Consider the following 24,299-nt stretch of genomic DNA (forward strand, 5'->3'; position numbering starts at 1 on the left):
TCTATTTTTAAACAGTTAGTTGATAATTAAATAGATCTTTAAAACTTCACAAAAACATAATACATTTTAAGGATCTGTTTTTGTAGTGGTCAGTCATTACCACCGCTGTTGTAGATCCATCACAGATGAGCGTGGCCACATCTGATCATGACAGTGACTGCCTGTCATTTGTTGTGACAACATTACCACTGTTTTCTTCAGTAGCTACAATAATACAGCACGGATATGACCAATGCAATGCAGCATAATTATAGACTTAATTGTGGACTGCTGGTCCAAACTGGTATTACTGTTGGCAGAAGATTTTCGGAGCAATAAAAGTCTATGCCAGATCCATAAATCTCAAGGTCTGCTGCAGTCCATTTTTGTCTTGACAAAATGCATTTTGCAATTTGCTCAACATAGCTGTCAACAAAATGATGTCGGAGCTTTGCTACATAAGCAACCGACTGTAAGGATCTATCTATCTATCTATCTATCTATCTATCTATCTATCTATCTATCTATCTATCTATCTATCTATCTATCTATCTATCTATCTATCTATCTATCTATCTATCTATCTATCTATCTATCTATCTATCTATCTATCTATCTATCTGATTATCGGCGTCTATAGGGACAGGAACGTACAGTCACCTAAAATGAGAAATTAATATGCGAACGTGTACGAAGCGAGGGCGGGGCGGGGCGGGGCCTTAGTACGGACGTCATCAGCTGGGTGTCACTCGCCCGGCTTTGGACTCCCGTCTCCTCTCTCTCCCTCCCCGTGAAGCGAGCAGGGGGGAGAGGATCATAAAAAAAGCCATGAACGGCGACAGTGACAGCGCCTGCGGCTCCGGCGCCTGTGCGCTATCCTCCCTCTCACTCACCGCCAACACTCGCACTCATGCGCGCTCTCACCCGTCTCCACCAGACACCAGCACGCCGCATTACTGCGCTCGCATCCTAACATATCCCCCGTTTTTATTGTCGTTGTCGAGCATCCGTCACACGATCAGCCGTCGAGACGCAAACGCTCTCATTTCAACCCTTTAATCTGAATGACGGGAGGACGGTTCGACTTCGACGATGGCGGCACTTTCTGCGGTGGATGGGAGGATGGAAAAGCCCACGGACACGGAATCTGCACCGGCCCCAAGGGTCAGGGCGAATACTCCGGGTCCTGGTCGAACGGATTCGAGGTAGTCGGGGTCTACACCTGGCCCAGTGGGAACACATACAGGGGCTACTGGGCTCAGGGGAAGCGGCACGGGCTCGGCGTTGAGTCCAAGGGGAGGTGGCTGTACCGTGGTGAGTGGAGTCACGGATTTAAGGGTCGGTATGGGGTTCGACAGAGTCTCAATACACCTGCCAGGTATGAAGGCACGTGGAGTAACGGACTGCAGGATGGCTATGGGGTCGAGACCTACGGCGATGGGGGTGAGTTCAACTGAAAATGGCCCGACCTGTTTAATATTCTTTACATTGTAAATAACGTAGCAGTCAGGGTTAATGCGTTATTGGTTGCAGAATTGAGGTCACGGTTTATGAAACTCTTAAAAAAACGGCCTATCAGAGCCAGTGTCTCACTATTAGACCCTCCTCAATTGGACCCTAATATGTGCAATAAGTAGAGTTGATTTGATGTATGGCACATAACTGGACTGGTCAGCAACGTTGCTCACATAGGTCATGTCTAATAATAGTTACATCTGCAACATGTCAAATCAAAACTCTTGTCAACTAGCTGACCAACAGACAGGCTCTTGTCTCTGTTTTATTCTGACAGAGATATTCTCTGTTTTATTCTATTATTTCTAAGTGAAGAACAATAATTAACCGTTGACACAATGTAAAACATATGAAGATGAAACGTTAAAGTACACTGTAAAAAATGATTTGTTGTTTTTTGTTGTTTCAACTTAAAAAAATAAGTTACCTTGTTGCCTTCAAATTTTAAGTTAGTTCAACTTAAAAATATTAGTTCACTTAATGAATTTGTTGCAAACTAGTTGTGTTGACTAATATTTTTAAGTTGAACTAACTTAAAATTTGAAGGCAACAAGGTAACTTATTTTTTTAAGTTGAAACAACAAAAAACAACAAATCATTTTTTACAGTGAACAATACATCTTTAAAAAACCGGAACTCAGGTTTTTCTTTCCTTCAGACCATATAGGCTAAATTAAAGTGTCAAATTTTCCACCTGTTACATGGCCACCTGTTCTGGTTTTTTAAGTTACCTGTTTAAATAAAATAAAATAATACAGCATCTTAAAAAAATGAAAGCTAGTCTCAGTCAGAATTGACCAGGTTGGGTTAAAGTGATACTTCACCCAAAAATGAAAATTGTGTTATCATTTACTCACCTTCGAGTTGTTCCAGATCTGTATACATTTCTTTGTTCTGATGAACACAGAGAAAGATATTTGGAAGAATGCTTATAACCAAACAGATCTTGCCCCCCATTGCTCCCATAGTAGTCTGTGTCCCAGAGAAAGTCAGCTTTCTCTGTGTTCATCAGAACAAAGAAATTTATACAGATTTGGAACAACTCGAAGGTGAGTAAATGATGACAGAATTTTCGTTTTTGGGTGAAGTATCCCTTAAAGAAATTGTCTAATTAAATGCAAGTAAAACTCTTGTCCATTCATACTGAAACAACCTTTGAACAAAGTGCTTATAGAACACGAATTCAATAACACATGCATTGCATAGTATATTATGAAATCATTTTAAAAGCAAAGTAATTTTACATGTAGACAAGGATCTGACGTTCTCATGAAATGTAGTGCTGTCTGAGAGTGAGACCTGCTGTTGAATTTATGAGGCAGGGTCACACATTACCGGCAACTCATAACTCACTCACATCCTCTGCAAAAACCATGAAAATAAAGTTACAGCTGAGTTTGGCTGGAGAGGCTCTTTTGCACTCCATAAATCACAATTCCTTTTTATTCCACTCGTTTCCCTATTATTAGAATATTAGCTCCTCAGCATTATTGCTGTAGAGGTGTTGAGATACGCAGAATCATAAAGAATGAGGTAAATAGGTAAATAAATAAGAGTTATGATTGGCCGGAGCCACAAACTTCACAATGTCTCAGATTACTTCCAAGTTTTAAAATAGCGCCGGCTCTGCTGTTAAAGCTGTTAGGTCTGACAGACTGGCATATGAGATATAGGAGACAGAGCCGTTCACTTCGTCACATCGTCATCATGGCGTGGACACACAGGCGTATTATTACCTTGAAAATTATTCAATTCTAATTTATTTATGCATTAAAAACGTTAGCTTTTAAACATTTTGCCATCCATATGAAATTATAATCATGGCTTGTGACAGTAACTCTATGTGTGTGAAGTCACTTTGTCTTTTAATAGATTAAAACATATGATGTAAGGAGGTGAGTTTAAATGGCCTTGATACGTAAATTCCAAACATTGCCCAATAAACATCAAAGCACTCCCACATGTCAGTTCCTCTGGTGTATTCTTTCATTTCTAATCCCTGTATTATGTGTTATGTAATAGCTAGTATAAAGTCTCCCTAATCCCTTTGCCAGGTACATACCAGGGCCAGTGGATGGGCGGCATGCGGCACGGTTACGGCGTGCGTCAGAGCGTGCCTTACGGCATGGCCACCGTCATCCGCTCCCCGCTCCGCACCTCTCTGGCATCCCTCCGCAGCGAGCAGAGCAACGGCTCCGTTCTGCACGACCACATGTCAGACAGCCCAGCTGGCACCCGCGGCGGCTTCGTTCTGAACTTCCACAGCGACAGCGAGATGTGCTCCGGTAAAAAAAAGGGCCTGTTCAGACGGGGCTCGCTGTTTGGTAGCCTCAAACAGCTGAGGAAGTCTGACTCACGCTCTTCCATTTCCAGCAAACGCAGTTCGGCACGAAGCGACGCCACCATGAGCCGCATCAGCTCCAGCGACGCCAACTCCACCATCAGTTTCGGTGACGGCGAGGTGGCGGACGAATACCTGCCTGCTGAGGACAACGTTGATGCCACCACCACAGAGTCGTACATGGGCGAGTGGAAGAACGACAAGCGCAATGGTTTCGGCGTGAGCGAGAGATCCAATGGAATGAAATACGAGGGAGAGTGGGTGAACAACAAACGCCATGGCTATGGGTGCACGATATTCCCAGACGGGACGAAGGAAGAGGGGAAGTATAAAAACAACGTTTTGGTGCGTGGCATCAAGAAGCAGCTCATTCCCCTTAAGAACACAAAGACAAGGCAGAAGGTGGACCGTGCGGTGGAAGGAGCTATAAGGGCGTCCGCCATTGCCCGAACGAAAGTAGAAATTGCCACATCAAGGTTAATGCTTCCTTTACTTCAACCCTACACACCACACAAACACATTCATGAGTGCAATCACAACATTTTTGCTTTCTCTCTTTCTGAATCTTGCCAATGAGACCGGACTTCAGTCTTTACTAACCTCAGATTTATATTTATCACAATAATTACCTCCCAGTTCCAGCATAGCACATAACACAAGAAGGGATGGCCAGACAAACACACGAGCATGCAGCTATTGTGCAGTAGAGCCTAGTTGAATAGTCTGTTTGCATGAGTGCCATCACATGCCCCTCGGCCATAGCTCTCATTCTGATCACATAATCAATGCATGCCCAACAGGATGTGCTGAATGAAGTCACAGAGGAATCGGGAGCGCCAGTCGGGATCATAACATTTTAGAAGAGTTTCATAGGAAATGGCATAACCTTTCTCACAGTACTTTTATACATTAGAGTTTTTTTACAAAGCGTAGAAAGGAAAGTTAAAAACTGATGTATGAGTAGACCATAAAACATAGAAGATCCACTTATGTAACTACAGTACGTGATGTGGTGGTATGTGTAAATCAAATGGTACCTGTGGGATTGAATTGCATTGCTGTTGTTGTTTAATTTAACATGTCATTATTGATTCTCGACACTAAAAAGAAAATTCTGACATGAATGAATCACCCTAACATTGTTCCAAACATGTTTAAAAATGTTTTGTTCGGTTGAACACAGAGAAAGATATTTGGAAGAATGTTAGCAACTGACATTTCAGTGGCACCTTAGACTACCATATTAGGAAAAATTATTGTATTCTTTTTTGTTTGTTGGACACAAAAGAAGATATTTTAAAGAATTTAGGAAAGCAAACATTTCTGGGGCACTTTTGACTACCATTGTAAATTTTCCTACTATGGTAGTCATTGTTGCCTCAGAACTGTCAGTTGCTTCCAAATATCTTCATTTGTGTTCATCAGAGCAAAGACATTTATACAGGTTTGGAACAACTTGAAGGGTGGGTAAATCATGACAGAATTTTCGTTTGTGATTGGAGAATCCCTTGAAGTGGCACATGGACAAGTGGAGGAAATGTTAAATAAAGCAGTAAGCCACGAGGCGATGTATGTCAGTGGTTTTACCACAGGTAACAGGTGCTGTAAAAATACTGTACTGCATAGAAACCTGTGCATTTATACACTGCGACAATAGTAATAGACAAAAGACAAAGACAGCAGTGTTTACTGTAACAAACAGTCAAATTTTTTGCTAATATAAATAGTTAAATGTCATAACGGTGAGAGTTTGCAGTTGCCAAGCAACAGGGACCATTAATATACAATGTGTGGTCACAACACAAGTGTGCGTTTATAGTCATTTTACCACAGCTTCAAACACATTCAGTCAGTCAGAATGTAGCGTCTAAACTTTTTCTTTTACAACGTATTTTTCAAATCATTCCCATTCTATAAATCCGCTAATAGCTGGCTCAAGGCATACTGTACATTGATTCTTTTTGCAAGCTCAAGCGGGTTGTGAAGAACCTAGTCCGTTAAAAAAATTGACTTTATCATTTTGTCGTTTGGACTGAGTGGTATCGCTAGTTCATGTAAGGACATGCACGTTTAAACTATAGCTGACGGCGCTTATATTAGTGTTAAACCCTGATTCTGACGTGGCAGAGGTTTCTTAAGTATTTTAATGTGCCCTCACACTTAAGGTCTTTGCACATACAGTCCGAAATTTTCATATGCGTTTTTTCGTATTTGGCTCTCGTTTGTACGGTGTCTCTGAATTGTTCAAAATGGCCACTCAAAATGCTTGCCGGATGCGCAAAACGCAGAAAATCGGAATTGGTCCGAATTTTTTTATGACGGACGAAAATATCGGAGGCAGTGTGTAAATGTGATTGACACAACGTGAGGTCGTATTTATTTTTTAACGTGCGAAAATTTCTGACGCAAATTTCTGACTCAATGTGCAATAGGCTTAACTCTTCAACAGGAAGACACTGCAAATTTACATGTTGGATATAAAACACTATGAAAAACATGTACATTGTAGTTTTTTTCTGGCGTCCCATCTGCGTCTTTTTACAGATTATGTTCCCTTATGTATTTCATAGATATAAAAATAAGAACATGCATTCATCATACAGTATATTACAAGATACTACATCACATACACAACTTGTATGGCATATCACATTTCTGTAGTTTCATTTTAAATGAACCAGACAGTCAAATGCATGACAACACGAAGCCTAATTTAACATCCTTCATCTTTTATTTGGTTGCCATGTTCGTGTATTTAACACTTTGAACTAAAGAAGACGTCATGGAGTTTGCTTTACTCTATTAGCGCAGTGATTCTCTTTCTTCCGTCAGCACGAGAGCAATGTCCTCGCGCTGTTGCCTGACGGAGCTCATTCATTACCATGCGCCTCATTCTGATGAGCTGAAAGAATATGAATTTTAATGAAAGCTGCTATAATAAGGGCTCCACAGTCCGTGTAGCTAATGAAATAGTAATATGTCCCAGAGCAGCAGGATGAATTAAATATCTCGCAGTGCCTTTGAAGATTGTTGTGGAGAGAAGTGATAAGCACAGTGAGGGCTCAGGGAATGTGTGGAGACTCTTTGCTTTGGCTTGCCTTGAAGGAGCCTAGAAAAAGGAGAGGGGGAGAGAGAGTTGTTCAGCTCTGTGCTCTATCACACATGTGTGCAGTGTGTGTCAGCACTGAGCCTTACTAAATAAGGCAAGGCAGGAGTTGACTTCTCGACCACTGACAAGAATATAGTCTTGTAGCTGTTACTGATACAGTAGCCGGACTGAGTTCTGTTATCATCTGTTAGAGCACTCAGGTTTAGAGCTGTGTGTTTGTACGTATGTGTGTGCGCCTATTCTGCGTTCAGCAAGGTACACAGTTTGGGACTGAGTGCCATTCTTACACAAATGTACTGTAGTTTCTGTCAAAATAGTCACTACAGTTATTGCTGTAACACTCATTTGTACATTTCTTTAATTGACGACACTAGTAGCTAATATCGACCTTAGTTTTATTGTAAATAACTGTTAAAAGTATTTTTTTGTTCAAATAATGTTTACCTTTCTGCTTTATTATGCACAATAATCTTTGCATTTGCACAATCTTTATTATGCACAATATAGCATTTGCCATAGTTTTGGGGTATTGAGGTGATATTTTAATTTTTTATAAAGTGATTTCATATGAGAGATTTCATAACTCTGTGCATCAGATTACCTGCACAGATTAACAATTTTCTGTTTGTCCTCCTCAGCGTTTTATGTAGGGGATATTTTAATTTATCTTCTCTATACAGTATGTTATCTCTCTCGTGATCTTAGATGTGGTGAATCTGCTAATTGCCAAATTAATTTTCAGATTGCTGACGCAAGTTGTTTACAAAAAGACAAACCATACGTGCGTGTGCAAGTTTCCAAATTCTAATTTCTTTATACAATTCACGTTCATTTATTCGTGATGGTGTTTATATTGCTGTCAAACATTTCCGACTCATCAGTGAAGACATTCACATACGTTAGCATGAGAATACATCCAGAAATGTACAGAATGATCTCGGCGGCTGATTGGCCAGATAACGATCAGAATCATGACATGTGTTGTCTCAGTGGATGTTCTTCACATCATTATCTGAGCTCTTGTGTGTGATATATAGAGAGAGTGGGCGAGTGTGGGGAGAGACTGCCAAATTAAAACCCTCTGAATTTCTGCAAGTGCTCCTTCTGTCGTCAAGGAGATGTTCTTTGGCTCAAACTCCAAAGAATATTGCATTAAATCCAGTCAATTAACACCTTGAGAAGGTGCTGCCTTTTACTTGGCTGATCAGTGAAATGTTGCTTTTCTGTAGTATACACTTTATATAATATTCAACCCCAAATACAAAACTCATTGTTATATAAAACTAGGGATGCACCAATACCACTTTTTCCTGTGCCGATTCCGATACCTGAATTCTGAGTATCGGCCGATCCTGATCCGATACTAGCACGGTTTTTCATAGAAAGTAGAATTGCATATTTTTATCTTTTATTGCCAGAGGTGGATAGTACTTAAGCACTTTTCACTACCCACTCGGACCCGGCAGCGATGGAATGACTGACGCCGGGTCTGTGGTTCTCAATCCCCCTGGGCTCATCCCGTCAGGGTCACTTCTGCTACCACTTCTGCTACCTCTGCAGCAGCTCATGCCTTCACCTTAGTCGCCCGGAGATCGAGGTCAGTGGCGGTGCAAAGTTCCTGCAGAACCCCTGGGTAGGACTTTATCTCGTGCAACTGCTTCAACGCCTTGGCCTGGTGTACTTGCAGGACGGCAATGGCATGCAGGGTGGAGACAGCTTGGCCCGCAGCAGTGTAAGCCCTCGACACGAGTGCGGACGAGAACTTACACGCCTTGGAGGGGAGCCTAGGCCGACCTCTCCAGGTGGCAGCTGTCTGCGGGCAAAGGTGCACCGCAACAGCGCGCTCAGCCTGGGGAAGGTTGACATAGATCCTAGCTGCCCCGCCGTCGAGGGAAGTCAGAGCGACAGAGCCCATCTGACGGGAACGCGCCGAGAAGGGGGCGTTCCACGTCTTCGTGAGCTCTTCATGCACCTCCAGGTACCACGCATCCAGCCGCGAGCGTTGAGGTGGAAGGTGGTGCTGTGCACTGCCACCCGATGCCCGCGGCGGCCCAGGCAAACATGGCCGACATCTCCACGTCCGATTCATCCTGGGCTCGACCACCCGAAGGCGGGAGGTCCAGTGAATCATCCAGGTGTGATGCCAGCAAATCGCCCTCCGATGCCGTGACAGACAGCTCATCCTCATTGCACACTCGAGTTGAGTGCACGGAAGAGGCACGTGCACGGCTCTGTGCTGTCTCATGAGGACGGGTTAGGCGAGCATGACGGGGCACGAACGGTCCGCGAGCGAGTGGCTGACGGATTATCGTCCATGGGAATCCCCATATCACCCTCGCTGCTCGCCGAGACAGACGGCTGCGTCGAAGCGGCAGACGTCGTCGATCGGGAAGCAAACGAGGTGGTGGCTGCATTCAGACAGAACACAGACACCCATGACGGCAACACCTTGATACTCATCTGCTTGCAGTGCGGGCAGGCAGTATCCACGTATGCTACCTCAGCATGCTGGAGACCCAAACATGTGATGCAGGTATCATGTGTGTCCCCGTCCAGGATGAGCCCGCCGCATCCACGAGCACAGCGGCAAGACATGTCGAGAGACACGCTGCGGAGAGAAAGAAATTTGCTCTTTTAGACTCCTCTGCCTCTGCCAAAACGCCCAGGGGAAAGTCACAGAAGAGGGGACGATCCGCTGCTTGCGTCGTAAATCCAGCAGTATTGCGCTGTCAAAGATGAATTTGCTCAGCATGTAGCCTCGCAGGTTCCGAAGAACAAAAGGTGAATGAATGGGGCACACCATCTTCCTTTTATACCTGTATGTACGGGGCAGAGACTGGCATGCTCATGCCATTCGCCAACTTCATTGGCCTTTTAAAAGTCAAGTCAGAGATGATAGGTTCTCAAGTTCAAACCCCATTCTGTCTCGACACAACGTCGAGAGACCAACAGAAAGGGAACTTTTACGCTGGTTTCCTGATAGTTAGTATTTTTTGACGCTTAAGAGTAACATCCATGGGTAACGCAACAGATCGGATTTTAATGGAACCCGTCAGTCCGATACCCGATCCAGCAAAAAGTACCCGTATCGGCCCCAATTCTGATCCAGAGTATCGGATGGGTGCATCCCTATATAAAACTCATGTACTCACCCTAATGGATTTATAATGTTAAACAGTTTTGTGTGTGTATGAGGGGTGTGACGAGACACTTATCTTACGAGATGAGACAAGACACGAGCCTGGGTTCACGATAACGAGACAAGATTTTTAGACTTTTTTGAAGGAATCCTCAATGATGAAATATTCTATTTTAATTGGGAGCATGTGCGACTAAAATGGTCGCAATTTCGAGCCCAGCACTCCATCATACCAATTGCATAAGGAAATTGTGTTATCGCGAGACCAGTCGCATCTCGCGAGACACATTGGATCTTGCGAGATGTCGTGTCACACCCCTAGTATGTATAAATTGCAGCATTTAGTGACCAAAAGTTACAGTATATTTTAATTCTGCTGAAGTTATATGATAGCTTTATGTGATGAACAGATTTGCAACAAGTAATTCAAAGGGAAAATAGAAATAAATAATGACAGGGTTTATTTGTTGTTGTTGAATTATTGTTAAAACTGTAAGAGGCTTCATTTAAACCTTCAATACTGTAGCCCAGTGAGGTAGATGGATCTCCTCAGGAAGTTGAGCGGAACCGAGCTGATGTGGCCTTACTGTCAGGAGCCCTAATGAAGCATTAATCTTGCGCTCACAGAGCATTAGAGACACTTTTTCTCTACATGAACATCTGAATTCTAGTATATTTGCTTTATTGCTATCTTAGCTTATTACACGGCTCGTTGGAATGCTTGATTCTGATTGGCCAGTCGCGACATTTGCAGGTTCGTTATTCTCAACTGCTCAAAACTAATACGACACGGTAACCCGGATGCAGCAAATCATTTGGACACTTTTTTTTGACAAATTAAATATAAATATGTCTTTTAATAGCATATAGGCTATGACATTATATTTACAAATGATTAAACCAAATTGCCTGTACGTGACATTTGAACGTCGTTTCTTACCTTAAAACTGAAAGTAAACGACTTTTCCTCGTAGAAGGTCTGCATTTGGTTAAAATGAGCTAATAAAATATTTCAAATTCACATTTCATGTCCAGTTTTTTTCTCGTGTTGCAAGTAGCCGAGTAATAAGCGGGATAATGTACAAGCAGCCGGCTGTTATCATGAAATAAGCCCCTTCAGTGTGATACAAGACCCTCACACTGCCGGGCTTATTTCTGCGGAACAACCGACTGCCTGTACATTATTCCTTACATAACATCCATATCCAAGCTTGCAGTATATTTTTTGCTGCTCAAGCTTCCATTTAATAATATTGCTGCATTTATCTATTTCATGGATATGTAAAGTATATACTACACTAGGTAGAGTACACCGTAAAAATGTCACCTATTTTAACTTATAAAACTGTAGTTCAAAAGGCTCCCACAGGACAAAGATGTAGGCGCTTTTTCGCTTCTTTGCCGAAGGAGATAACATATTTACGAAACGCGTTCTGTAGAGCAGTTTGTCCATTTAGGGCTACTGTAGAAACAACATGGTGAGTTCCATGTAAGGGGACCCGCGTGTATGTAGATAGAAATAGCTCATTCTAAGGTAATAAAATGAATTATGTAAGGTTTGTAAAGCTTTGAACACCTCTGAAGACATGTACAGTATATTATATTGCATTTCTGTCACTAGATCCTTCTAAATATTACACACAGTGCCTTTAAATTATATTAAACTGACTAGTTATATTTTGTTTAACTTCATCTTATAAGTTACAAATACAACTTGATATTTGTAACAAACGTTTTAGTTACATTTATTTGCAGTGTAGAGACAATACAAGAGAAAAAGAAAATAGTGCCTATAATTTATTCATCCAGAGCTTTAGACTGAATTTAATTTATGAATACTTAGAATGTGATGATGACTACAAAGCTCTTCACCAAGACTGTGATCCTTTAAAAGCAAGCTTAGCATAACAGTTGCCATGTAGATGGGCTTCGAAAGATACTATGTCTGGAATGTTTCATGATGGGTCAAGTCCTTAAATGCCTGTTATCACAATGATGTAATTCATTTCCTGCATCATGCATTCATGTTAGACTACACAGCTTGCTAAAATGTTGGTGCACATGCTGGAAGAACGTCTAGCAATTGTTCAATCATTAGGGAGGAGACAGAACTAACATTTAACATTTGTCATATTTCAACAAAAAATTTAAGATATGGAGGACCTGTTTGGGTCATATACAGTACATACTGTACATCTGTATAAACACACTAAATGCCATTATAAACTGTTTACTATTCAAGTCACATCAATTCATCAAGCGTTTTATTCTGATGAATTATTTATGCAATATTTGGGCTGATGTTACATCATACTGCCAAGTTAGCTTTTTATAGATTAGAATAAATGGAATGGAATAAATGAAATTGTTCATCTGTGGAATATATACTAATTGACAAAACAACAGTGTATACTATTTAACTCTATTCCTAGCACTGCTGGCTTTTATACATATAAGAAAATGACACTCGCACACAGTACAGTAACTTGTTCATTTGTGAATGAATGCATCCTTGTGTGTTGGTTGTGAGCAGTGCTTTAGGCCCATACAGCTACTAGTGCTTGTGTCTGATGGTACCAGGGGCGGTTTCACAGTGATGCACCCTCCCGTCTCTTCTTATCTTCCAAGCTGTCTGACTCAAGCTCTGTTTCTTTTCTCTACTTAGAACCGCACATGCCAGGGTTAAGGCGGAAGCGGCAGACCAGGCCGCTCTGTCTGGCAGCCAGGACTCTGATATCGCCAGAGCTGTGGCCAGAGATCTGTCCCCCAACTTTCATCAACCAGGTATCACATTCATTCACACGTTCATTTACATTTATGCATTAGCAGATGCATTTATCCGAAGAGACATCAGTAAATGCATATCCTGGTGTTGCCAGCACCGAAACATCAAACGTTCTATTCTAAACACGTTTCTATTATACATATGTATGTTCACACACGCAGACACACGTTTTCTCCACCCTCTGGCCCCTTCTTAATTATGTCCTCTTTGTGTCTGGGTCAAGTGTCTCCTGCTTTCACCGTCAAGCAGAGAAAAAGAGAGCAGATACGATTGCAAATTAGTTGTGAAGGGGATGAATATTATTTGCATAAATTATCTGCTGCCCCTCTCAGGCCAGACTTATTTTAATGCTTTCAAATTATTTAGAAAAACATGAGGGGCGCATTTTCACACTGACAGCAAGTGTTCGTGCAGAAGGCTGCTGATATTATATAACATTGAAATATTCTCCCAACCAATTACCTGTTTTATCTGAGTAACATGGATTGTTTTTCTTTGTGTTTGATGACATGCAATATACATTAATATGCATATGCTCGTATTCTCTCCTTATCATTATTTTCAATTTGACTCATTTTCAATATTATTTGGGCCAGAGTTTCTGAAACATCTCTGTTCATATAAAGCCTCTCTAAACCTTTGGCATTTGTCCATACATTGCCAAATGGTTTCAGGATAGTTTCCAAACCCTGCGAGTAGAATCCTTCAATCCCTCACACCCACCCCGATTGTAGGTCTGTATGGCCAGCTAGTGCTGTCTGTCATATGAAGTTAGTATATTACATTTACGCATTTGGCTGACGCTTTTATCCAAAGCGACTTACATTGCATTGTACTATACATTTTGTTTCTGACTATGTGCAATCCCCTGGGATCGAACCCATGACCTTGGCATTGCTAGTGCCATGCTCTAAGTTGTGTATGTGTTAGAATATATTTAAACAAGATTCTGAAAGGATACGACTTCTTTGAAATGTGTAGTTTTGTTCCAATGAATTATATTGCTAATTCACCACCACCGAGCAGCTGTGTGTAAACTACAACCCTCGTACAGAAAGTATAAAGCATACTGCTTGTTTTTATCTTCTGAGATACAGTGTAAGGGATTTTCTTAACAAGGTCAGACGTTTCTACAAACAGGCACCGCTTGAGTGGAATATCGCTGTTGTCTTTCTGAGACCTTGTATCTCCATATTTCGTGATTTTTATATTTTCCATAAATCATTGTTATCATAGTCACCCTTTATGTTTGTCACTGTTTTGCAAATATCCAATCGATAAAAAGTATTAATAACACAGTATTTGATGGTTTAAAAAGTGTTCATTTTCTGAAAAACAGTGAATCTGGACATACAAGGTTTCAGAAGGACAGCGAAGATATTTTAAATAGAGTTTTAGTGTAGCACTGTTACCTCCGCATTTTTGTTCCACTCCATTTTACTCTATGTTAAAGAAAGAGGTCAAATTAGAAATACATCTTAAATAATGATTTGGATCAGAATTGTAGATGTTTTTTACTGACACTGATTTTAGTTCAATACACAATTTGGTTTACTGTCTTTGAGTCAAAGTAAGGTGTATGCCAACATAATAAAACTTAAATGGGCTGCTGCTGGTTTATACATTTTTAGTTTATAGAGTCACGATGTCAAGAACCCTCCATCTTACAGGCAACTTTTTCTGCCCTAGTCATTATCAGAATAACTTCTGTTTATATTATCTTGTAATGTCCTGGCAGTCTTTTGAGAGTGCTTGTCATCAAGGCTCTTAGCAGCTGAGCTGTACGTGTAGCACACGTCAGCTCTGTGAAATGGCTGATAAACAGTGCACTTTATGTCACACCCTGGGCCTATGCCTGGGCACGGTCCAGTGCAAGATCTAGAAAGCCCAACCATGTCAGCTGTGAGGCCATATCTGTGGTCCGGAGAATCTGGTGAATGATTGGAAGCTCACACTTGAATCATAAAGCAAGTGGCAAAGTTCTTAATGTCCATTCCTGCATAAACAGTAACAGACTGAGACTGTAAAAATTTGAAATTGCATCTGTTGTGGTGTCATTTTTCATTCTGAGCTTCAAGTCTCTTGACATTTCGTTTCAAAGCATTAAATGCCTGATCCTTTTTTGTCATACAATAATTACTGAACTTTTGAACTTTTACTTTTTAAGATTCTGATGAGTTGCTTTAAATCAAACACTATAGTTCTGATATTCCTGATACCCTTTTTAAGGCCCAGACTATATCAAGCAGAGGTTTTCCAGTGAGCCCATCGAGATTAAAGAAGTCCCAGAAGAGAAGAAAGAGAAAACGCCCTCAGAAAGTCCGCACTTTTATCGCAAAGGCACGACCCCAACCCAGTCCCCCAGCCAAAGCCCAGGTCCTACTCCACCCCCCTCGCCGCCCCAGAGCAAGAAAAAGCCCTTCTTTAACAGAAGCGCCCCGAAAGCCACGAAAGAAAACAAGCCCCCTGCTGCTGAAAACCAGGCAGCGGGTGTTAGCAATGCTACTTCCAGGATACCAGACAAACAGGAAGTAAAACAGGAAGTAGTACCTGTACCTAAACCCTACAAGTCAACGGCGCCGGTCGCCCACACCTCCAGCCCTGGGAACGGTGAGCTGCATTCCCAGTATCACGGCTACTATGTGAAGGCGGATGTCATGATCCCACCTGACGAGCTGGAGGTGGAGGAACACCATGAGACTTCAACTGCGCTTGCCAGGATGCCCCCACCTGCGAAGCAGTATCGCGCTCCGACCCCCAAACCGGTGATGCCCAAAGAGAGCAAACCCGAGCCAAAACTGAAGAAACAGGAATCGTTGAAGCCAAAGAGCCTAGCAGAAACTAAGAAAGCCAGCATGGAAATTACTACAGACGTTGTTGAGGAGGAATCAGTAAGTGACCAAAAAATGACTTCCTTTGTCTAACCTCAGTTAGAGCAGATTTATGTAGTTTATGTGCCTTTAGTGTCACCAAATGAAAACGATATTCAATATAGCCATCTTTTATTATTTTAATATAATATGCTAATAAAGTCCAAAAGCACCAAAATATGTATAGAAAGTTTCAATGCAGTGCATCAACTAAGGTGCAAAATCGTCTTGATTAATATTTATTATCTATAGAAATACAAACCTCAGTTTTAAAGGAATAGTTCGCCCAAAAATGACAATTCTGTCATCATTTACTCACCTTATTTTCATTTCAAACCTGTACGACATTCTTTCATCCGCATGAACACAAAAGAAGATATTTTGAAGAATGTTGGTAACCGAACAACGACAGTACCCTTTGACTTGCATTGGTTTTGTGTCGATACAATAGAAGTGAATGGCTACCGCTGTTGTTCGTTACCAACATTCTTGAAAATATCTTCTTTTGTGAAAGTCATACAGCTTTGAAATGACAAGAGGATGAGTAAATGATGACAGAATTTTCATTTTTGGGTGAACTATCCATTTAAGTCCTGTATTCCGGATTGCGAGATGTAGAGCATCCATTTGAATTGTCATGACAGTCAACTGTACATCTACAGCTTTGTGTCTTTTCTGTCTTTTTTCAGGGTCCCAACTCAATATTGGTCATGCTAGTGATGCTGATAAATATTGGACTGGCAATTATTTTTGTCCATTTTCTCACTTGACGGAACCTTAAACTCAGGTAAGACTCTTGTAATGAAGGATACTGCAGGTTTACTCCATTCACACAGAGCCTCTTTTTTTATGCCCCCATGTCAGTCACCCGCTAATGTAGTCTACCTTACTCTTGCCATGTATTTTCAGCTGTGCCAGAATGTTATTCAACATAATTACTTACCCTCTAACTGTTTCGACCCTTCAGTGAGCTCATGAAAACTAGCGGCGTAGGCCCCTAATTCTCTGCAGTTGCGTCAATGGCACTTAAAACAAAATGGCGCCAGTCAGACTCAGACACAGGCAAAGGACTGGACGACTGGAATTAGAGCAAATCACGGGAGAAAGATGAAACCTGGACCATTTGGCATGAGCCAGCCCAGTTCCTCTGGCGATGATTTGTGACTCGCTTGGGCTCTGAAAGCTGAAGCAAGCAGTCGTTGGGAAAGAAAAAGAATCTGCTGATCCAAGCCGTACCCAGTCAAGTACATGACCACCCCACTGCTATGGGGAGGGGTGGAATGGGGGGACTTAACTGGATATGTTCGGAGATGCACTTTTAGCTGACGAAAGTGAACAGCTGCCTTACTAATTTACCGACTGACGTTTTAAATGGGGAGATGTGGGCTGGGTTGCCAGTGTGTTTGGGCAGCAGAAGCGTGTACCAGTGTCCGCTTTCCACTTGCTTGAAAACACCATGCACATTTTGAAAGGGTCACTTGCCAGTCTTATTCCATTACCCATCTCTGCAGCCTTGTCTAACATCTGCTCCTGTTTTAGGAGGTTTATCCGTGACATGCCATGTGCATGGTACTGGTTTAATGACTTTCGTCTTGACTGTTTTCTTTTTCCTGTTGTGTTATTTTGCTGTACTTTTACTGTAGCTGCCAATGACAAAACTATCTCTAGTGAAATAACAGCACGTCACCGGCAAGTCTTGCGTTAAAACAACGATATCCCATAGAAAAATAAATCAAGTATTATTTATCTGCAGACGCAAATTATTTTAAAGACTGGCCCTTTAGAAAACAGTGCAGTGCGTGGTTTGATGTTATTTATTTATTATAAAAAATTCATATTGTAGAATTGTGTTTTTTTGTAAACTAGGGATTATGTTTGATGTTGTACATTTACTATAGGTAATGCATGGCTTTCTTTTTTTTTTGAGAAATTAGTAATGATTACATGGTTTTGCACCTTTAAACGTCATGGCCTGAGACTGTGTGGTATCTAACCCCCAGACCCTCGCACCACCCCTTAAAGTGATACTTCACCCAAAAATGAAAATTCGGTCATCATTTACTCACTCTCAAGTTGTTCCAAATCTGTATAAATTTCTTTGTTCTGATGAACACAGAGAAATATATTTGGAAGAATGCTTATAACCAGACAGATTTTGCCCCCCATTGACTCCCAAAGTAGGAAAAATTACTTTATAGTTTTTTTTTTGTTCTGTTGAACACATAAGAAGACATTTTGAAGAACGTAGGACAGCAAACAGTTCTGGGGCACTTTTGACGACCATTGTATTTTTTCCTACTATGGTAGTCAGTGGGGGGGCAAAATCTGTCTGGTTATAAGCATTCTTCAGAATATCTCTCTCTGTGTTCATCAGAACAAAGAAATTTATACAGATTTGGAACAACTTAAAGGTGAGTAAATGATGACAGAATTTTTATTTTTGGGTGAAGTATCACTTTAACCCGACATGTGCAGTATTATGCTGTATTATGCCTGCAAATTTGTGTTGAATGCAATCAGGTTGACCCACTGGTTCTGAACGCGAATGTATAGATGGATGCATTTAAAGCATTTGCAACCGTGTTAGTTTACCTCAGAAAATATGTGATTTTGAACACTGTCTTAATTAGGATTTTTGTGCAAGTCTGCTGTTATTCTCAATTATTTTGGTCAAGTGGTGCATGAGGATGTGAATTGAAACTATTGTGCACATAGTGCTTTTGCACTGGTATTTAAATGAAAGTTGTATACATATAAATAGATCTATTTTATATACAAAGTCTGAATATTTTTAGTCAACAGTTGGATGCTGAATGGCCTTGACTAGAGTTACTCTACAGCACTGTACCTTCTGCTTGATTTGAACATCCTGTGTGCATGGTGTATTTTGCGGCTCTGGTTTCTGTTCGGGGCTCATAGACAAGAGGATATGGAGCTGTATGTGTCGTGTGAAGTGTAAATTACAGCAGTAACAGGGTGACTGTTTTTCAGGGGTTTTGTCAGACTGCAAAGTATGTGAGAGAAAAGGAGGAGAGAAAAGAGGAGCATCAGAATGGAGAAGGGAGATTTATCATCGTATTACTTATTTTTAATGGAAGATTTTTTTGTGGCCAGGGAAAAAACTTTGATTTACACACATCGGCTATGTACATGGCTTTTTTTGCTTTTTGTTTTCTATGTATGTTTTTATTCCAATCCCAACCTATTAAATATTAGATGTATGTGTAATTTAAAAAAATAAAATTATGCAATTTAATGTGAAATTAAAAAAAGATCCCCATGACATTTGGCTTTTCTTCCACCAATAAATTTTTGTCATTTTGTTTCTTAGCATCTACGCAAAGCACCGAGTATTTTCTAAACGAAGGTATTTAACTTAAATGCTGTATTTGATATATATTTATATTTAAATCCTTTACATTGTCAAACTTATTTGAATGTATTTTCATTTTAAGGTTGAACGTATTGAAAAATGTTGATAAAGGTTTTGATATGATCTTCTCCCCCCATATGAATGATTTTGACACACGTACACAAACATTATATGAACATACATAAGCACATATATATTTTTTGAAAATCTAAGTCAATTATAATTAAAAAATGTCACAATGCACAATTCTGAAGCATGTCCCAACATTGTTCTGTCTCACATGTAGTCACATGAGTTTATGCAATGACCACTGTTAATAAAGACAAAATGATTAGACAAGCAAGAGCCTGAGCAGGGGACTCCCAATACTTTCATGTAATCTTCCTATAGGCGCACATGTATGTTTTATTTTAGAGCAGTCCTTCCCCCTCGGCTGTGAAAATTGTTCCTTGTCTGGAGGTCTGCTGTGGTGATCCTAAGACCAAAATAGTGCAAAGCAGCTGCTGTTGGCGGGGAGAGGGTCGCATTTGAGCGGCGTGAGGGTCTTGCCAGCCTATGACCGAACGCTCCTCCTCTGAGCTCACGGGAGGGCAAGAAGTGGAAGGTCACGCACCAGCTGCTTTGTTGATCTTTTTTTGCATGTGAACATGGACCCTGTAGTGCACTGAAGTTTTTATAGAAAGTGCCTGTTGCACATTAGAAGCACTATAGTATAAAATAAGAGAGATACTGAGGTTCAACTGGAAATTCCGCCAAAAGGCATAACCCAAAGAGATTGATTTCTCATCATTAGCAGCCATTAGATTCTTCTCACTTGATGTTGTGCATCAATAACTTCCTACTGACGCACTAACAGGAAGAGGAACGTACAAAGGTATGTCACATAGTTCACATGACACATGCAGCTATAATGGAACTCCCTCGACGTTCATGACAAAGGTTTGCATCATTTTGCTCACACACAACTGGTCGAGACAAATTTAGAGCCTGTGAGAAACATTTCGGCGAGAATTGTCAAGGTCGAACAGCGTCGGTTACAGGGAATTCATGGTATGTGAATGGGAGACGGTGAAAAACCTCAGCCATTTTAGACTACATACACTGACTCATATTTCACAAGTCATCACTTATTCTAAAGAAAATTGTATGGTTAAAGAGACATTGTGAACTGTTCAAATCTTTTTTATTGCTTAGTTACATCAAGTATGACAGTCTTGGATGTACAACTGGCAACAGTATGAATTTATGTCGACTCCTTTCCAAAATAAACTGGACACATATTCACTTGGAGAATGTGGGTGTTCTTACAGTGTCAATATTCCATTTCTCAGCTGATCTTGTGAGGAACTTTTACACACTCAACTTCCTTTTTCAAACATGCAGTGGAAGTTTCTGAAGCCACCGTATTAAGCGTATTTGTTAGCTCCACCCACTGTCCACACACACACACACCTCCCGCCATTAGATCTAGACTGATAGCCCCCCAGGGTCAAAGCTGCGAGGTCAACCTGTCCTGTGACACCTGCTGTCCCTTGTCAGCCATGTAACATGGCTCCCATTGCGAATACGCCACCTCACACCCAACCCTCTTGACAAGAGCTCGACCAGGCCCTGACTTTCCAGTCTACATATAGGTGAATAACATATTTGTGCTGGGCAAATTTCCTCATCTTTGGCCATTAAAAAGACATATACGACAGATTGTGTTTTATAAATACAACAGAACTTTTTGTGACTAGTCACAGTCATTAATATACATAAATATACAGATTGATAAAAAATCAATAAGAACTTTGACAATAACTGGCTTTCACATAGCATAATGAATTATTTCAATTTGCATACGTTAACAACACATTAACCTAAACATAAACTGAGTGCAGACAGAACATTGCTCTGATCGAGTCTCTAGTTAAGGCGGTGACTCACACATTTACAAGAAATGAACAAGAGCTGCTGGTAGCTGATGAAAGACATTCATTCCAGCGGATAAAGCCACCCAGGGCTCCTATTTTAACCTGCTTTAACTATTTCAGTCTGTTCAAGCTTGGAAATCAAATAGGGGCCTGTTCTTCAATGAATGACAATACTCAGCAGCTGATAATGCTGAGAAGAAGATCCAAAAATGGTAGACGGCTAAATCTAGATGTTCTTTATAACACTTCAAAACACTTGGAGAAGGGCTTGCCTTGCTGTAATGAAAGAATATATCAGAAAGACAAAAGGAAGCCGTGTCTTACAGCTTGTCCTATAGCACTCCCAGCTGTGGAAAAAATGTTTTTTTCTTACTATCATTTTTTACTTCTAAAGTGAGATTGACACGTAATGACAATGGTCCTTGAAGGTCATCAATAATGATCACTGTCAGAAATATCTGATACTCTCCCTGAAATGTAAAATTGTTTTTTTTATTATTAATACGATAACAGTAACGTTATTTATTACATGGTTTACTGTATATTGTTTATTATTTTTGTTGTTATTCTAACAATTATGATTATTGCTTATGTACAGGGCTGGGGAGTAACGAAATATATGTAACTTAGTTACGTATTTAAAATGCAAAATTTGTATTTCATTACAGTTACTTTTAAATGGGTAATCACATTACAGTTACATCCAAAAAGTGATTACTTTGAATTTTAATGTCATTTATTTCATTTAAACATTATTATAAACTGTAACAGTTATTAATGTAAACAGCAGTCTGTGATTCTCTGACTCTGACAATCTGCAAAAGCATCCTAAACTACAGTTATGCTGATAAGTTTCATACTTCTTGCCGAATATGCAAAATTTGAATTAACAAAATATAAAAATTGCATGGCAATTTTATTTAGTACTGTCCTGAATAAGCTATTTCATATAATAGAAGTTTACATATAGTCCACAAGACAAACTGACTTCATTTTTATAAAATTGCCACACTAAAAAATGTACATACCCTTGAATCTTTATTGTCCGTCATTACCTGAATGATCAACGACTGTATTCATGCTTGAGTTCTGTATTGAGTTTATATCTCACAATTCTGACTTCTTTTCTTAGTATTGTGAGACACAATTTTGGACTATAATGTTCAATGAGGGAAAACTGTAAAACTGGTATTGTGTAAAGTAATATGCAGAGGAAATCCAAGTCCTCTGTTTGGTGATCCCTTTGTTTGATGTACCTTATTAGTATTCTAAAGTATTTAGATTAAGTTACAAAATTTGTGTAATCTAACGAAATACTTTACAGATTACTTTTTAAAGCATGTATTTTGTAATCTGTAGTGAAATACATTTTAAAAGTAGCCCTGCTTATATACAGTACACCGTTTTTATATTATACTATTTTTACAACTAGTACAATTTCTGCAATTATTATATAATTCTGCTATGGATGAAGCACTACTGTTCATTTCTCACCTCAGGGCCAGTCATCTTTTTCACATACAGCGGAAAGGTTTCATGAAGAGTTTCTGAAACAAAGAAAGGAAATATCAGTGATCATATTGTATTACTGAAAAATAAATAAAAATGTTGCGTTGTGGAGTATACCTCCTTTGATTATATAACATATTTTTGCATCCTCACAAGGAAGATCTGGCTGTGTGTACTCCAGCCACAGCTGACCTTTGTAGTGAACAGCACAGTGATATCCAACACGAGCCATTGTAAACACTGATAAACAAAAAAGGACAAATGCCAACAGCTCTCTTCAAAGTACGATATAAACTTATGGAATTGTACATTACATAATAATGGCTTAAAATTGATGTTATATAAACTCTAGGTGATCGCAGTACAGAACATTCAACTTTCACTTACTTGTGATTCCTGTATAAGATACATTGTAGAGGGACACTCCAAAAGAACAGGGGGAAGCATTTATTGACAGGTAATACAAGGGACCTGATTGAAGAGAACATTGACTGTTAACCAAAAATAAACTTTGCGCAACATTTTAACATATGACATTTGATTTTTTTGTACAAATCAAACAAAAGTAATTGTATTAAAACTTACCATCATATGTGTACCAAACATTAAAATTTTCGGAGGAGCACAATACTCTTCTCTCTACAAAGGCTGAGGGCATACAAGACCATACTGCCGTAAAACAAAGAAAAGCTAAAGGGTTTGACAACACCATAACGGTAAACCTTTGCGATACCAGTGGTAAAATCCCTCTGTCTGAATGGTCGTATAAGTGTGATGATTTTTCTGCCTAGAAGCTGACTGACACACACACAGAACTAGTTTCAAGGTAAATACGCGTCTAGAATGGGTCTTACACTATTACAGAGATATTAAAATGTACTGCATTGTAATAACTTCCCTTTAAATTTCAACCCGTCACTGGTTTTTCCTTTGTATAATACCAGCGGTTTTGTGAAGAGGAAACTTATTGAAAAAAGGAACTCTGGTCATGAGATAATTTACTAAGCATGCATTTAATAGCATATGTTTAGGACTTTGTTTACACGTTCATAAGCTTTGATCAAATAATAAAAATACAGATCAAATGAATAAGAAAACATCTGGCTAAGGGATTGTCTGTAAAGCCACAAAAAATATTTTTAAGAGGACATATGGCATCATGCAGAGATTGAGCATACTGCTGGAATAAGAGGAAAACTTCACAGAAAAAAAGATTAGCAGGTTATTGTAAAGGTCTAATTCAAAGAAATCATTGAAACAATCAATTACTGTTTACATTTTGTAAAGATGTAGATATTTTTATTAACAAGAATTATTTATTTATATTTATGTATAATTCATCTGACTTTAATAGAAATGAAACCCCTTTATCAATTACTCCCTGATGTCATTCTAAACGTACGACTTTCTTTCTTCTGCAGAACACAAAAGAAGATATTTCGAACAGTGTTGGTTGCTAAACAACATTGACTCCCATTGACTTCCATTTTATGGGCACAAAACCACTGAGACATTTCTCGAAATATCTTCATTGTCATATACAGGTTTTGAATGACATGAAAGTGAATAAACTTTTGATGATGACGGAATCATTACATTTTTTCTTCATCACCCTACTAGCAAAATTCAATAAGATCTGCAGTGAAAGAAAAAAGGTGAAGCTGTATACCATGGCTTAATTGTCCTTGTCACAATAGACGAAAATGTTTTCCTCCATTATCAGCAATTTTCACTAGCCCAGTGATGTTAAAACGTGCTGTCAG

The 24,299-nt window shown here is 39.9% G+C and overlaps 1 protein-coding gene across 3 annotated transcripts; it reads left to right on the top strand.

Annotated features, from left to right (window-relative positions):
- Positions 1-721: 721 nt before the first annotated feature.
- jph1b (junctophilin 1b) lies at positions 722-19,010 on the top strand. 3 transcript variants are annotated; one of them, XM_057334435.1, is made up of 6 exons: positions 722-1,422; positions 3,549-4,311; positions 12,749-12,867; positions 15,098-15,759; positions 16,428-16,525; positions 16,648-19,010. In XM_057334435.1, exons 1-5 carry the CDS (start codon positions 1,044-1,046, stop codon positions 16,506-16,508), a joined length of 2,004 nt encoding a protein of 667 aa, XP_057190418.1. In that variant the 5' UTR covers positions 722-1,043; the 3' UTR covers positions 16,509-16,525; positions 16,648-19,010. The 3 variants fall into 3 exon arrangements, with proteins under 3 accessions (XP_057190418.1, XP_057190417.1, XP_057190419.1); XM_057334434.1 differs by having other exon boundaries at positions 16,706-19,010; XM_057334436.1 differs by having other exon boundaries at positions 18,730-19,010.
- The last annotated feature ends 5,289 nt before the right edge of the window (positions 19,011-24,299 follow it).

This window comes from Triplophysa rosa, linkage group LG5, assembly GCF_024868665.1.
Source record: "Triplophysa rosa linkage group LG5, Trosa_1v2, whole genome shotgun sequence".
NCBI lineage: Eukaryota > Metazoa > Chordata > Actinopteri > Cypriniformes > Nemacheilidae > Triplophysa > Triplophysa rosa.